Source organism: Hemiscyllium ocellatum, chromosome 16, assembly GCF_020745735.1.
Source record: "Hemiscyllium ocellatum isolate sHemOce1 chromosome 16, sHemOce1.pat.X.cur, whole genome shotgun sequence".
In the NCBI taxonomy this organism is placed as follows: Eukaryota; Metazoa; Chordata; class Chondrichthyes; order Orectolobiformes; family Hemiscylliidae; genus Hemiscyllium; species Hemiscyllium ocellatum.
In genome coordinates, this window is record NC_083416.1 from 34,144,082 (window position 1) to 34,160,323 (window position 16,242).

The window sequence follows — 16,242 nt, forward strand, 5'->3', positions numbered from 1 at the left end:
GTTTGTGTTTTAGATTTCCAGCATCTGCATTTCTGTGTTTTACTTTAATGTTTATACAATGTTGTTTTCCGTTTGTCAGAATAAAATCTTTAAAATTTGAAACTGTCATGTGATCCTTCTACACAGTCACTGGAAAATTCAAATATCTGTTTATGAGTTATCAATCTCTACAGGGATTGTAATTTTTGCTGAGCAAAATATAACAAACCATTATTAAAGGATACTCTTTCCAAGTTGCATTGCAAATAGCCACCAGATCTGCCCTGGGCATCAGTTCTGTTGCTTGAGACTAAGGTCGGCTCTATTTAAGGCACTGATCTTATTGTAGCATGCTTTAGTCATTGGTCATAAGGTCATGTGAAGATCATGGACAGTGTGTGCTGTGGTGACCCTGATCACCAATCAGTCAGATTCTTGCTTGTTATGCAGGAGGAAGGAATTCAGGAATGACAGGATTGTCACAGAATAGAAGCCCCATGGCAGCTGCCAACAAAGTAAGAAAATAGCTCAATGATTTAAAGCAAATTGTCATAAACCAGTTGCAACTTTAGTAGAGTGGAAGTTTTTGGAATTTGTGAAGCAAAAGAGTCCTTTCAAGCAGCTGTTAGGGATGATGTAGGTTCACTTAGTAAGGCCTTGGAATTACAGAATCCCAAAAACAATGTAAACTCCAAAAGCTTATACTACTGTTTCCAGATATTCACAGGGAAAATGATTAAATTATTTGCTCTTGCAAAATGATTTCAGTGGGTCACGTTACTGCCATCGGGGTTGTAATCAGAAAGGGGTGTGTGGAGGAGTACTGACTATCCCCCCAAGTTCACACATTACAGGACAGGTGACAAAAAACGAAGAGCAGGTAGCAATGGTACTGGTAGTAATGGTAGAGAAAGAATTCAGTCTGCACCAGAAGGCACTATGTGAGATACTGTAGAAGAAAAAAAACTAATAACTTTTCCTTCTTTCCCTTTATCCTAACCACATCATGAAAGCAATTCACATGAAGTTATAGAAAGAAATGGCAGTAGGAGATGAGACTGGCTAGCATCACATAAATCAAAGAAGAAAGCAATAAAATTTTCTGAACTTCATGTTGTCATTACAACACGAGAAAAATGTACAGAGATAATAAGATATTCAATTTGTTCCAGCTTTAGCAATATTAGAGTTATTCAGTAATTGGGAGTGAGTAATTGCTTATAGTCTAATTATTCACATAGGTACCTGCATTTCTAGCTATTAGTTCTTACTGTATTGCACAGCTGGCCAAGCATCAATTGCTCCTTGTACTCTATTATCGCTGTTCACTATATCACATGTATGGAAGGTCATAATGTCATGCAATAGAGATTTTTTTTTAAGCAGCTTGATATTAACTCCTGGAAAAGTAAACTTTGTGCCCATTCAGCAACTCAGCTGATTTTTAATGGCCAAGATTCATTAATATGCTACTTTCTGACCCTGAAGAAAAATGCCAGAAGGTCACTAAGAAAACAGCCACTGCTAGGGTCCAACAGTGACAATTTCTGGACAAGGTAACTACTTTAGGTGAGGAATCCTGGTGCTCTAGTATTCCTTCTGGACCAATGGGGACTTAGTTGCTGTGCCTGGCAGGTTTGGAGTTGTGGTGAAATGATCACTGCTCCACAACTCAGGCCTCAAGTTTACACAGCAGATGGGATTCCAATTATGTATTCAGAAGATGACCTGCATATGTAAAAATGATCCTGTGTGTATTGGGTGGACAACCTTGCCACTTGCTTCCTGGTTTGATTTCCACTTCACAAGGAGTTAGTTAAAATTAATCCCCAATTTATATTCCTTTCTTCTACCAACTTACCTATAACTTTTCAAAAGACATTACCTATCAGACTTTATAGCAATTAGTATGATGGGCCAGTAACCCAAAGTTACATAGAAATTACAACACAACAAAGGCCATTTGGTCCAAATAATCTGTCCAATATCTGGAGTGCATCATTTCTATCCACTGCAGTACTGCATTATACAGCCTCTCAATGACAGTTACATTTATTTTAATGACACTGGGTCAGTTCGCTTAGTTGGCTGGACAGCTGGTTTGCATTGCCGATTGAAGCCAACAGCATGTGTTCAATTTCTACACTGGCTGAGATTACCACGAAGGACTCTTCTTCTTAGCATCTCCCTTTGCCTGAGGTGTGGTGACCCTCAGATTAAAGTACCACCAGTTTTCTTTATCTAACAAGAGAGCAGCCATATGTAAGGTCTACTTTGTATATTATTCCAGTTTTTCTCAAATATATCTTACTTCAGCAAGAAGGTTGAGTGGATTAATAGTTTTGACCACATGGTCAAGAAACTTTCTGAATTTTATTTTAAAACTAAGATTTCCATTAATCTTTGAGTATTGAAATTTTAATTTATGTTTCTCTTAAGCCTTGTTCTAAGGCAATAGATTTTATGATCCAAAGACTATAGGATATGCTTTATATCTCTCCCTCTCTTTAATCTTCACAGAGAAAAAAAACTTTCTATTAAAATTAAAAGTAGTGTTGTTGGCAATATGTGTATCAGTCAAAGATAGTAAGGTGTTGTTTCATTGAAAAATAATGAAGGTTCATTTATTTCGTACCATAATGTGACAAACATCCCAAGTAATGAAAAGACCAGCAAAATCTTGGCTTCAATCCTTGAACTGCAAGATCACTATTGTTGATCTGGGCTTGCTGTAGACGTATTAAAATGGATCAAAAATCAGGTATGATTAAGAGCTCCTGAATTCTATACTGGAAAATAAGCAAATAGATATGTCCCACCATGTGAATCTCTTGTTTCAACTCAAGTATGAACAACAACTCAGGAAATGGAGGAGTAAATTAGGTGGAAGATGGAAGATAAATACCGTCAAAACTAGAAAATGACTATACATATTGCAATTTCTGTTATAAATATGACTGCGAAATTGTTACCTCCTGAATCCACAAGCCATCTATTTGTATTTCCTCTTGTGTCTGTGGTTTGAAGAAGTGCCACAACGTCCCCTCTTTGAAGTGTCAGGTCAAGGTCTTTGTTTCCAGAAACATTACTGGTAACCTGATAAATCTTCTCTGGGCTGTACTTCTTCAGAAGAGTTTCCAGTTTTTCTTCATTATAAGGCTGAAAAAGAAGATACTGAAAATCAACTGAACAACAAACGCCATTGGATAATGAACTGTCAATCGTGTGAATTTTCAACTAGAGAGTAAGTAGTTGATGGAACATGCGGCTGGCTGTCTAAGAACTGCAGAGGGAAGCTTGACCCATTTAAGGGCTGAATCTTATTAGCATTCATGCAGCAAAGTGCGTGTTTCAAGAGAATATCATGATGCAGCTCACCAACTATAACCCATTGTCCTCATTATTCTCATGCAGCCTAAAGGAGCTCTCCTGCATCTTTGGGCTCACCAAAATAATTTTAAAACTTACCGTTTCCCTTTCCTGATCCCCTGGCTTCTATAGTCCAGACTTTCCATGTGAGGAGCTAAATGCTCTGCTATAAGTGTGACTCCACTACTGCTGAACTTGCACTAGGCGAAGGGAGTAAAAATTGACACATATATTTAACTGATCTTTCTGTAGCAACATGTAGAATTGTTATTAACGCAAATAAAAAGTCTGATGAATCTGCAATTAAAAAACAATTACTCCCATTCTGCTAGATTTTAGGCTCCAGTAATCTAGTTGTGTGAAGCCCCCTGGAGATGAGTGATCATAATATAATAGAATTCTACATAAAGATGGAGAGTGACATAGTTGATTCTGAGACTGGGGTCCTGAATCTAAATAGAAGTAGTTATGATAGTATGATGCTATGATTAGTTGGGAGATGTTACTTAAAGGGATAACGATGGAAACATTGGAAAACATTCAAAGAGCATGCGGGTGAACTGCAACAATTGTTCATTCCTGTTTGGTGCAAAAGTAAAATGGGTAAAATGGCCAAACCAAGGCTTACAAGGAAAATTAGAGACAGTATTAATCCAAGGAAGCACACAAATTGGTCAGAAAAAGCAACAAAATGAGGATGAGAGCAGTTCGGAATTCAATATGAAAAACACAAGGATTGGCTATGAAGGGGAAAACAGAGGATGAAAGTAAGGTATGGGGACATACAAATTGACTGTAAAAGTTTCTATACATAGATGAAGAGAAAATAATTGGCAAAGGCAAATGGAAGCCCCTTACAGGCAGAAACAGGGGAATTTATAATGGCATCAAAGAAATGGGTGACCAACTAAATACATACATAATCACAAAGGAACACAGAAATAACATACCAGAAATATTGGAGAAGACAGAATTTAGTGAGAGGGCGGAACAGAAGGAAATCAGAATTAGTAGGAAGAAAGTGTTGGGGAAATTGATGGGATTGAAAGCTGATAAATCCCCAGAACTGATAATTTATATTGCAGAGCCTTTAAGGAAGTGGCCCTGGAAGTAGTGAATATATTGGTGGTCAACTTCCAAGATTCTGTAAACTGGAACAGTTCCTACAGACTGGACAGTAGCTATTTAAAAGGGAGACAGAGGAAAAACCAGGAATTATGAACCAGTCAGATTGATCTTGGTAATTGGGAAAATGCTTAGGGCCCATTAGAAAAGATTTAATTGCTGAGCACTTGGAAAACAATATCAGTATCAGACAGAGTCAGTATGGGTTTAGCAATGAGAAATCATGCTTGACAAATCTACTGGAATTCTTAAAATATGTAAATTGTAGAGTTGATGAGGAAAAGCCAGTAGATGTGGTTTATTTGGATTCACAGAAAGTTTTTGACAAAGAGTCACCTAAAGGATTAGTGTGTAAAATTAAAGCACATGGAACTGGGAGTAGCGTATTGAGATGGTCAGTAAACTGGCTAGCAGACAGGACACAAACTGTAACAACTAATGAGATACTGCTAGGATCAATGCTAGGACTCCAACTATTCACAACACACATTGATGATTTAGATGAGAGGACTAAATGTAATATCTCCAAACTTTTAGATGACACATAGTGGTTAGGGGGATAAGCTGTGAGGAGGATTTAGAGATGATTTAGTATGATTTGGCCAAACTGATTGAGTGGGCAATTGCATGACAGGTGCATTATAATGTGTATAAATGTAAGGTTATCCAATTTGGAGCAAAAACAAGCAAGTAGATTGTCTCTTGAATGTCTATAAATTGAGAGAGGGGAATATGCAATGGAGATCTGGATGTCCATATACACAAGTCACTGAAGGTAAGCACACAGGTGCAGCAGGTGGTCAAGAATGCAAATGATCTTCCGGCCTTCATAGTCAAAGGATAGAGTACAGGAATAGGAATATCTTGCTGCAATTATACAGGGCCTTCATGAGACCATGCCTGGAATATTGTGTACAGTTTAGTTTTCTTTATTTGAGGAAGAATGATCCTGCTAGACGGGGACACAGTGAAGGTTTAACAGATTGGTTCCTAAATCGGATCGATTTACAAGGAGAGATTGAATTAGTTGGGATGGTCTTCACGGGAGTTCAAAAGGATGAAGGAGGATCACAAGAAAATGTCTAAAATTCGAACAGGGGCCAGACAGAGTAGATGCAGGATGGATATTTCCAATCACAGGGGAGTTCAGAAGCAGCAATACATTCTCAAAGTATATAGGGCAAACCACCTAGGACTGAGATAACGAGAGATTTCTTCAGAGTGGTGAGCCTGTGGAATTTGCTACCACAGTAAGCAGTCAAGGCCAAAACATTGAGTGATTTCAAGGCGGAGTTGGATATAGCACTTAGGGATAAAGGGATCAAAGGATATGGAAGAAAAGTGGATATTGAATTGGATGATCAGCCATGATCATAACGAATGGTGGAGCAGGCTCGAAGAGCTAAGTTGCTGACTCCTGTGCTTCTGTGTTCCTATTTCTGGTGGATGGTTTATTGCACATATTTGCAACAAATACTATGCCATTATCTTTGGGTTATTAAAGAACTAGCAAGCAAAAATACCAAATAAACTCTGTCAATACCAAAAATACCATAATATTAGCAATCTTTAGAAGGATTCATTTTAAATTCGACAGTATTCACTATAGAAAATGAAAATGTTGGCGAGGAAGATATAGGGATACTTGCATCTAGACTAGAAGAGATTGAGGCTCACAAGGAAGAGGTATTAGAAATACTGCAGAGTGTGAAAATAGACAAGTCCCCTGGGCCGGATGGGATCTATCCTAGGATCCTCTGGGAAGCAAGGGAAGAGATTGCCGAGACTTTGGCATTGATCTTCAAATCATCATTGTCTCCAGGAATAGTGCGTGAGGACTGGAAGATAGCAAATGTAGTTCCCCTGTTCAAAAAGGGTAGTAGAGACAACCCCGGTAATTATAGACCAGTGAGTCTCACTTCAGTTGTTGTTAAAGTGTTGGAAAAGGTTAGAAGAGATAGGAATTATAACCATCTAGAAAAGAATTTTGATCAGTGACAGTCAGCACGGTTTTGTGAAGGGTAGGTCGTGCCTAACAAATTTACTGACTTTTTTTGACAAAGTGACCAAACAGGTAGATGAGAGTAAACAGATTGATGTAGTCCATTGTTGTTCATCATTTTTATAAATGACCTGGATGAGGGCTTAGAAGGGTGGGTTAGTAAATTTGCTGACGACACTAAGGTCGGTGGAGTCGTGGATAGTGACGAAGGATGTAGTAGATTGCAGAGAGACATAGATAGGATGCAGAGCTGGGCTGATAGGTGGCAAATGGAGTTTAATGTGGACAAGTGTGAGGTGATTCACTTTGGATGGAGTAATCAGAATGCAAAGTACTGGGCTAATAATAAGATACTTGGGAGTGCAGATGAGCAGAGAGATCCCGGTGTCCATGTACACAGATCCCTGAAAGTTGCCACCCAGATTGACAGGGTTGTTAAGAAGGCAAACAGTGTTTTGGCCTTTATTAATAGAGGATTGAGTTCCAGAACCAAGAGGTTACGCTGCAGCTGTTCAAAGCTCTGGTACGGCCACACTTGGAGTATTGTGTACAGTTCTGGTCACTGCATTATAAGAAGGATGTGGAAGCTTTGAAAAGGGTGTAGAGGAGGTTTACTAGGATGTTGCCTGGTATGGAAGGAATGTCTTATGAGGAAAGGCTGAGGGCCTTGAGGCTGTTCTCGTTAGAGAGAAGAAGGTTGAGAGGTGACTTAACAGAGACATACAAGATAATCAGAGGGTTAGATAGGGTAGACAGGGAGAGCCTTTTTCCAAGTATGGGAACGGTAAACACAAGGGAACACAACTTTAAAGTGAGGGGAGATAGATATAAGACAGATGTCAGAGGTAGTTTCTTTACTCAGAGAGTGATAAGGATATGGAATGCTTTACCTGCAACGGTAGTAGACTCACCAAGTTTAAGTGCATTTAAGTCGTCATTGGACAGGCAAATGGATGTACATGGAATAGCGTAGATGGGATGAGCTTCAGGTTAGTATGACAGGGTGGCGCAACATCGAGGGCGGAAGGGCCTGTACTACACTGTAATGTTCTATGTACTAGATGACTTCCAACAACTGAATGCCAAAACATACATAATTTCACCTGATCATCTCACTAAATGCTGCAGTAATTCAATATGAACAATGTTTCCACAATATACATGATGCTGTTTATAAACTGAATGTAAAGTCTTACAAACAGTCTGGGGGTGGGGAGGAAGGTGTGAACATGTGTTTTCCAAACCCACATTTAGTTCATTAATTGTTATTCTTTTTCTATTCGCATAATGGGCTTTCTATACAATGACTTCACTGGGTATGCACTGGAATAGGAATCCTTCAAAAGAGAACCGTTGTTTACTTCTTCAACAGTTCTGCATGCAACATACCTGCTCTATAGGTTGTTCCATCATTGATTCAAATATCTGGCAAAACTTTTCCAGTTTTACACCTGATTTCTGCAATGTTTCCTCAGTTTGTTGCCAAAAGTTGTCTTTGCTACTAAACAGAAACTGAGAGACAAAAATGATTTAGGGACTTGTCTATTATAGCTTTGAATATTGTCATATGAAGGAGTTAAATTGTTAAATTGTCCAAACAAGTAACCATTGACTTAAACCATCAATCAGCAACAAAACCATTCATTCGCTTTATCAAAATGTTTAGCGTAGCTCTAGGAGAATTCATTGTCTCAGTTGTCATTATAAGAATATCTGAGACATGACTAACATCTTCCCACCTTTAACCTACATTTTTTTCTCCATCTAAGGCAGACATGCCCTTTGTCCCATCAAAAAAAGGTTAGCTATTTAGAGCGGCAAATCATCAGACAAAGAAATTGTCACAAGAGATAATTTGCAATGAAAATATTCCAAGAAAACTTAGCTATAAGCTAACTCGGAGAAAGTGAGGACTGCAGATGCTGGAGATCAGAGTTGAAGAGTGTGGTGCTGGAAAAGGACAGCTGGTCAGGCAACATCCGAATAGCAGGAGAATCGACGTTTCGAACATGAGCTCTTCATCAGGAATATTTCCAAAGGAGCAATGGTTACTGCGAGGTTACAACCAAATGTTAATAGCTTTTAATTTTTTGCATTATTTTTAATGGTGAGAAGACCCAACTGAACAACTTTTGAGGCCTGATTACTGCACAGTTTAACGAGTAGCAATGATCCTTACATGTAATATACTTCAGAGACTTGGGCAACCCACAGCAGACACTTCAAAGCACTGGAGGGAGGGTGTCAGGTGGTTGAGGAGGGACAAAGTGTGCCAGGCAAATGTGGGTACAATGGCCACTGGACGGGGGGGTATAGGATGCCAAGTGGATGCAGCAGGATGGCAGTTAAGAGTGCGAGTGTGTGTGTGTGTGTGTGTGTGTGTGGGGGGGGGGGGGGAATGATGCTCAGTTTGGGGTGGGAGATGTGAGCCATAGACCCTTTTTTGTGCAGAGTTTATTGACAATATCAATTGAGGAAGGCTTTCTCCCAGTCCCAATTGTTCTCCCTCTACATGTCCAGACATCAACTAATCAATTAACAGCCATCATATGTTACTTTTCCAACCTTAAATAATTGCTATCCTGATACACTGGGCAAGACATGTTGTTCATCGGCCTGACACCATACTCAGAACTTGGTCATGGCAAAAAGTTATCTAGAGTACACATCTATAAAACAAACTTGAACAAGTTAAACATCACCACTGACTCATGACAGTTTCTCACCTTTGACTAGCTAAAATAGATTAATTTGGGAAGGTGCTGAACACATCCAAGAGATGACATTGAGAACATGCCAACTGGAACATAAAATTTAGGTACTGGAATGAACACAGAAACTTAGCTGCCTCACCATCTGCCAAAACTTGATGCATTGGACTCATCTTAGAACCTACTTAACCAAAACGGAAGCTAGTATTCCTCCCACCCCAGGGATTATCTAAGAGGAAGTGAGTTTTGTCATTATCATGGCAGAGATAAGATGGAAAAGAAAGTGAGAGTCAAAAATGATTTTGGGACTTGATCTATTATAGCTTTGAATATTGTCATATGAAGGAGTTAAATTGCTCAAATTTGTTAAATTGTCCAAACAAGTAGTAACCATTGACTGAAACCATCGATCAGCAACAAAACCATTCGTTCGCTTTATCAAAATGTTTTGCATAGCTCTAGGAGAATTCATTGTCTCAGTTGTCATTATAAGAATATCTGAGACATGATGAACATCTTCCCATCATCCTGTCAGATACTTGCCTTCTTCCCCACCCCCGCTAAAGAATATACACAGACACAAGCCTTATGATGATATAGAAATAGGATGTGCTGGAGAAACTCAGCAGATCTGGCAATATCTGTGGAGAGAAAAACAAAGTTAATGTTTTGTGTCCAACGACTCCATTCTGAAAAACTCATACTATACTCAAACGTTAACTCTATTTTTAGACTATAAGACATTTCTTCACAGATGCTGTCAAACCTACTGAGTTTCTCCAGCACTTCCTGTTTTATATCAGATTTCCAGCAGCAAAATTTTGCTTTTATTCCCTATAATGATAGGGAATGTGTATCAGAAAAAAAAGACATACTACTAAAAAGATAATAAGAGAAACCTGTAATTGCAAATTATTTTCTTATAACTGCATAAAGATTTGCAGTCATCATCATCTCTTCTGTCATGGGCTATGAATATTGCACTATACTTTTATAGCACAGGGTCATTATAGGCAACCATAGGGAATCTCTGTGATAACAGCACAGCAGGCATACATTAGTTGAATGAGTTAGTGTATGGTATTATGGAAGAATCAGCTATACCTGTGGTTCTAAATTCTACACAGAATTGCACAAATGAGTAATCAATTGTGCTTAGTAATGGTTTGGATAATTGCTTGCCCCAGGGTTTTGTGGGTCAGCCTATTTACATATCCACAGGAAATGTCATTAACATAAGTTAGATGTAAAATGGGAGTAGTATGTCGGGTGCTCAAAAATTGTTTTGCAGCCTTTCAAAAGCCTGAAGTCTGCAGCCAGAGGTTCAGGGAGCAGCAGGTAATTCTTGAAATACTCCGTTTCCCGTGTAGGTATTCTGACTGAATGTCCTCTGTGTTCTGTGCCACACCTATACATGTGGCAACTGATAGACTGTAAGGGAAGGAATAGCACAGAGTTACAAAAGAGACTACACCTGACATTACCCTTTTGATCAGCCACTGAGCAGAAGAGAAACAGATTGCTGAGTGTCCATGGGAAGAAGCCTGCAAAGAAATTGTACCACGTGGATCAAGACTGCACTGGCATTGAAGGCCAATTGACCACTAGATCCAAACAAAAAAACAATGCCACATTAATTTTGATGACTTGACCAGGTAGAGAAAGCATTACACTGATCATTCTTTCTTTATTTTTCCTTTGGCACCTAAAACAATCTTCACTGCCCAGAATTAAAAGCTGCATATCCTTTCACAATGCCCCATACAGCAAATACTTGCAGGCCGACCACCTAAACCCTTGTCCTTTACTGTTTCATCTGATGTCTTTACCACCTGACAGACAACCCTCAATTTATGGCCTTTGCTGTATCCATTTCAAGCCAAAGTGACACACAATGCTGCAGATGAACTGGTCATCCATTGAGTTGTTCATGTTTAAAGGTCTCATAACCTTTGATGAGAAAGCTACTGAACTGATCAGGAGGCACTCTGCTCTTACTGTGGGAGACAGAATTTAACTTAAAATCTGCATACCTATAAATGCCTTGTGAAACACCACACAGACAGAAGTATTAATTCCTTTAACTGTAAATGGATAATATTTATCTATTTTGCACTTCCATCCTTTTCTGCATATCTACCATAATAACAACTCAGCAGGAACTTTATGATTTGCGAAAGAAGAACACTCACGCTTGATGTATTTGGAGCACCACCTTGTGTTTAGACTGTATTTAATTGATCAGTAACCTCACATTTAGTTAATATGCAGACCTTGGGAGGATTTAAACTTGACTGGGGTTTGGTGCATGTGCACGACTGCGATATCAACAAATTGCAATATCAATAGGTATTAACAGTCTGCTAACTTCTGAATTTAAAACATATTGACGAACATACAGAAAGCAGGGAAACACGTAGTTTTTTTCATTAATTCACATTGCTGACAAGACCAGTAATTGTTGCTCACGAAAAGATTTCAGAGAGCCAGCTTTATGAACCACACTGGTGTCCATTTTGTATACATGCACCAATAGAGCCATGAGGAAGGGAATTGCAAGTGGCAGTAAAGGGATGGTTATATAAGTCCTAGCCTCCATGGTGATGGCTCTTAGGGGAATTTGTAGGCAATGGTGCTCCCATGTGTCTTTGTCCTAGTAGTGCTAGCAAAGAAGGCTTGTTGAGTTATTGCTTTTAATATACGATAAGTTCCAAAAGATTGCATCTTTCATCATGAATTCTAGCTTTCATTGATAGTACTGAGTTATCTGATAGATTGTAAATCCTTTAATTAGAGACGTAATAACTGTTGTTTTGCCTATGTGAAAAGTTTCTGTTCACAGGGCTTGTTTTGAAAGTATATATTCACAACTATGGAGAAAATTTCTGCCACCTTGGTGATTTTTCACTTTGATATGCTCCCCATTTCTAACCTTTTTAGCAGGTGGTGTCACAAACTGTCACTAGATCAGTTGTGTCCTGATGAAGAGCTTATGCCTGAAATGTCGATTCTCCAACTCCTCGGATGCTGCCTGACCTGCTGTGCTTTTCCAGCACTAGAGTCTCAACTCTGATCTCCAGCATCTGCAGTCCTCACTTTCTCCCATTTATGTAAGAGTCTAGACTAATGCGCTTGGGACAGTGGTTCAAATCCTACTATGGTAGTTGGTGAAACAAGTCCAATAAATTAATAAATCTGCAGTTGAAAGCTAGTATCAGTAACTATATGCCAACAATTATTTACAAACATCCATCTGTTTTCTTTAGGGGAGGAAATATACCATTCATGCCTTGGAAAATTAAAATCTTTTCAAGTTGATCCAACAATCACAAAGGAGAAAGTGAGGACTGCTGATACTGGAGATCAGAGCTGAAAATGTGTTGCTGGAAAAGCGCAGCAGGTCAAGCAGCATCCAAGGAGCAGGAGAGTTGACGTTTCGGGCATGAACCCTTCCTCAGGAATTCCTGAAGAAGGGCTCATGTCTGAACCGTCGACTCTCCTGCTCCTTGGATGCTGCCTGACCTGCTGCGCTTTTCCAGCAACACATTTTCAGCCAACAATCACAAAACTTACCTAGATGAATTTTGAGGGTGCTACACTTTTGGAAGCCTTGCCTGGTATGATTGCCTTAGGAAGCTCTTTCAGGGTAGAAAAATGACTAAACTAGAAAGTTTGATGAGCAGAAATCTGTTCTAGAAGAGTCTCGGCATGCTTCTGCCCCATCTCGTCCTACCTCGACTCTAACCTCTCCCCCCGAGTTCAGGCATTTCCCAAGTACATCCATAACACTAATTACACCCTCCATCTCTTCAGTAACCTCCAGTTCCCCAACTCCCAGTGCTTTACTTTCACTATGGTCATGCAGTCCTTATATATGTCCATACCCCACAAAGATGGCTTCTTCCTCACCAACAGATCCATCCAGTCCCCCTCCACCAATACCCTCCTCTGCCTTGCCAAATCAGTCCTCACCCTTAATAACATTTCCTTTAACTCCTCCCATTTCCTCCAAATCCAGGGGGTGGCCACGAGCACCCGGATGAGCCCAGCTATATCTGCCTCTTTATTGGCTATGTCAAACAGTCCCTCTTCACAGGCACGGTGTCCCAACTCTTCTGCTATTACATCAGTGATTGCATCAGTGCAGCGTCCTGCACCAGGCTGAACTGGAGCAGTTCATCGACTGCACCCACAACTTCCACCCTGCCCTCAAATGCACTTGAGTAAAAAATGAGGTCTGCAGATGCTGGAGATCACAGCTGAAAATGTGTTGCTGGTCAAAGCACAGCAGGCCAGGCAGCATCTCAGGAATAGGGAATTCAACGTTTCGAGCATAAGCCCTTCATCCTGATGAAGGGCTTATGCTCGAAACATCGAATTCCCTATTCCTGAGATGCTGCCTGGCCTGCTGTGCTTTGACCAGCAACACATTTTCAGCTCAAATGCACTTGGTCCATCTCGGACAGATCCCTCCCCTTTCCTGACCTCTCCATTTCCATCTCCGGTGACAATCTCCAGACGGACGTTTACTACAAACCCACAAACTCCCATAACTACATGGACTACACCTTTTCCCACACAGTATCCTGCAAGAATACCATCCCATTCTCCCAATTCCTCTGCTTCCACTGCATATGCTTGGATGAGGAGACATTCCACTTGTGAGCATCCCAGATGTCCACCTATTTCGAACAACATGCTTTTCGTCCCTCTGTCATGCAGACAGTCCTCCACTGCACTACCTCCATTCCCTGTTCCACTGCTCTAAAGCCCCATCCTCTCCCAACACAATAAAGACAGAGCCCCCTTGTCTTCACCTACCAACCCTCCTGTCTCCACATCCAACACACCATCCTTAAACAGTTCTGCAAACTCCAACTAGACCCTAGCACCAAGAACATCTTCCCCTCCCCATCCCTTTCTGCCTTCTGCAAGGACTGTTCCCTCAAACAGTCCTTGGTTTGCACAACTCTCTCAATCAACTCCCTTGAACCCCCAGGTACCTTTCCCTGCAACCAGCAAAGATGCAAACTCTGCAGGTACACCTCCCTCATCCAGGGCACAAAATAGACCTTCCAGGCGAGACAGAGGTACACCTGCCTCTTTTGCAACCTAATTTACTGCATCAGGTGCTCCTGATGTGGTCTTCTCTACACTGGGGAGACCAAACAGAAACTTAGGGAATGGTTCACTGAGCATCTCAGCGGGCCTGCGTGGGCTGGCTGGACCTTCCAGTAACCACTCATTTTAATTTCCCTTCCCATTCCCTTTCTGACATGAACATCCTTGGCCTCCTCCATTGCCACAATGAACCAAAACCGCAAATTGGAGGAACAACATGTCATTTTCCGACCTGGCAGCCTACAGCACAGAGGACTCAACATTGACTTCTCCAATTTCAAATAACCTCCCTTCCCATCCTCTTACTCTCTTCCCAGTTCTCCCCCCCCCCCACCTTCCAATGCTCCGACCCACCAACCGGATTCATCCCTCCCATTGACCAACCAGGTCGCACCCTCTGCCTGTCTTCACCTATCCCCAAATCACCACCATGCCCCTGCCACCCCATTATCTGCAGCTCCCCTATATCCCCCTGAGTCCTGAAGAAACATTACACCCGAAATATTGACTTCTCCACCTCCTGATGCTGCCTGGCTTGCTGTGTTCTTCCAACTTCCTGCCTATCTACTAGAAGAGTTTTGGCCTTAGTAAAGAGCATCATGGATAATGAACGTCACCCATTGTCACAGTATTACTCTTGGATCTATTCAGGAAAAGGGATACAGTTCCTCGGATGCAGGATAAATTGGCTCCTGAGCGCATTTTGTGTCTCGTTCCCAAAGAACTATTAACAGGGCCAATGTTTGGATGAGATTATTTAGTCAGAGTGGACTGACTAATTATGATGGTTTTAATTCATCTTTCAATTAAAATTTAGATTTCTGTGATTGAGTAGCTTTTCCCCTATTTTAATGATTTACTTCTTTATTATTTAATAGATGAGCAATGTAATCATACTGAATTTCCAGATGCAATTTACCATATCCCAGAATGAAAATGAAGTATAGTCAGCCCACATGACATTAAAAACCTGCTGCAATATGGTTGTTTCTTAACTACCTCTGCAATGTCTTAGCAAACTTCTTAGTTCAAAACTAAATAAAATAAAAACAAAGAATTGCAGATGAAGGAAATTAGAAACAAAAAGATTGCTGCAGTCTTCAGGACTCAACACTGAGTTCAATAATTTGAGGGGCTGAGCACCCCCTCCCTTAGCTTTCCCCAATGGCAGCTATTGATTCCATCAGACTGACCTTTACCCATTCCTTTGTCTGTTCAACTGTGGAAGCTGTTTTTTGCTGGACTGCCTGTTTGCAGCCATTTTTAGTCAATGAAGGTGCTGCTTTCGCCTTGGCTTGGCCCCTTGCCCTTAGGTGTCCGTAGTTATGAGAAATTCTGCTTTTCACACATAGCTCATGAATTGTTTATCTACAGACATCTGCTAATCAGCATGCAAATGTAGTGTGCATTGATTCAAGGTCCAAAAACAATAGCTCATTAATATATAGTCTTAGCCAGACCTCAACTCTGCTTGGTGTATGTTCACATAGGCTATCTAGTGACTATTTTGTAGTTCTGTGTTTAATTGAGCAATTGTTAGTTTGGACTATATAAATCCATGGTGATCTAGAGTGCCTTGAAGTTGTACCGGTCCGTTCTAAGATGTGCTTCCCATGATATCATACAATAAACTTCGTCAATGCTCAAGGTCTGAGTACGGAGAATTTCTTCAACACCAACCATTGTTCTCTCTCTCTCTGTGCTTCATTTCCACCTATCATTTACTCCTATCCCTCCTCATCTTCAGTATATAGATCAACTTTTTCTCAGCTAAAATTTGTTATGAAGAAGGGTCACTGGACCAGAAACACCAATCCTATTTTTTCTCTATACTTACTGCCAGACCTACTGAGTTTTCCAACAATTTCTCTTTTCGTTACTCAGTTCAAGGATAATTAGCAATAAATGAAGGCCTTGTTAATGTTGCTAACATCC

At 40.4% G+C, this 16,242-nt stretch overlaps 1 protein-coding gene across 5 annotated transcripts in view; it reads right to left on the minus strand.

The window, feature by feature from the left end:
* Positions 1–16,242, minus strand: part of arhgef37 (Rho guanine nucleotide exchange factor (GEF) 37) — a 169,812-nt gene that overhangs the window by 19,713 nt on the left and 133,857 nt on the right. For all 5 annotated transcript variants that reach the window (XM_060836771.1, XM_060836770.1, XM_060836769.1 and 2 more), the window contains 2 exons: positions 7,865–7,987; positions 2,952–3,138 (listed from right to left, as the gene is read on the minus strand). In XM_060836771.1, the coding sequence (XP_060692754.1) occupies positions 2,952–3,138; positions 7,865–7,987 (310 nt within the window). The remainder of the gene's footprint in view (positions 1–2,951; positions 3,139–7,864; positions 7,988–16,242) is intronic.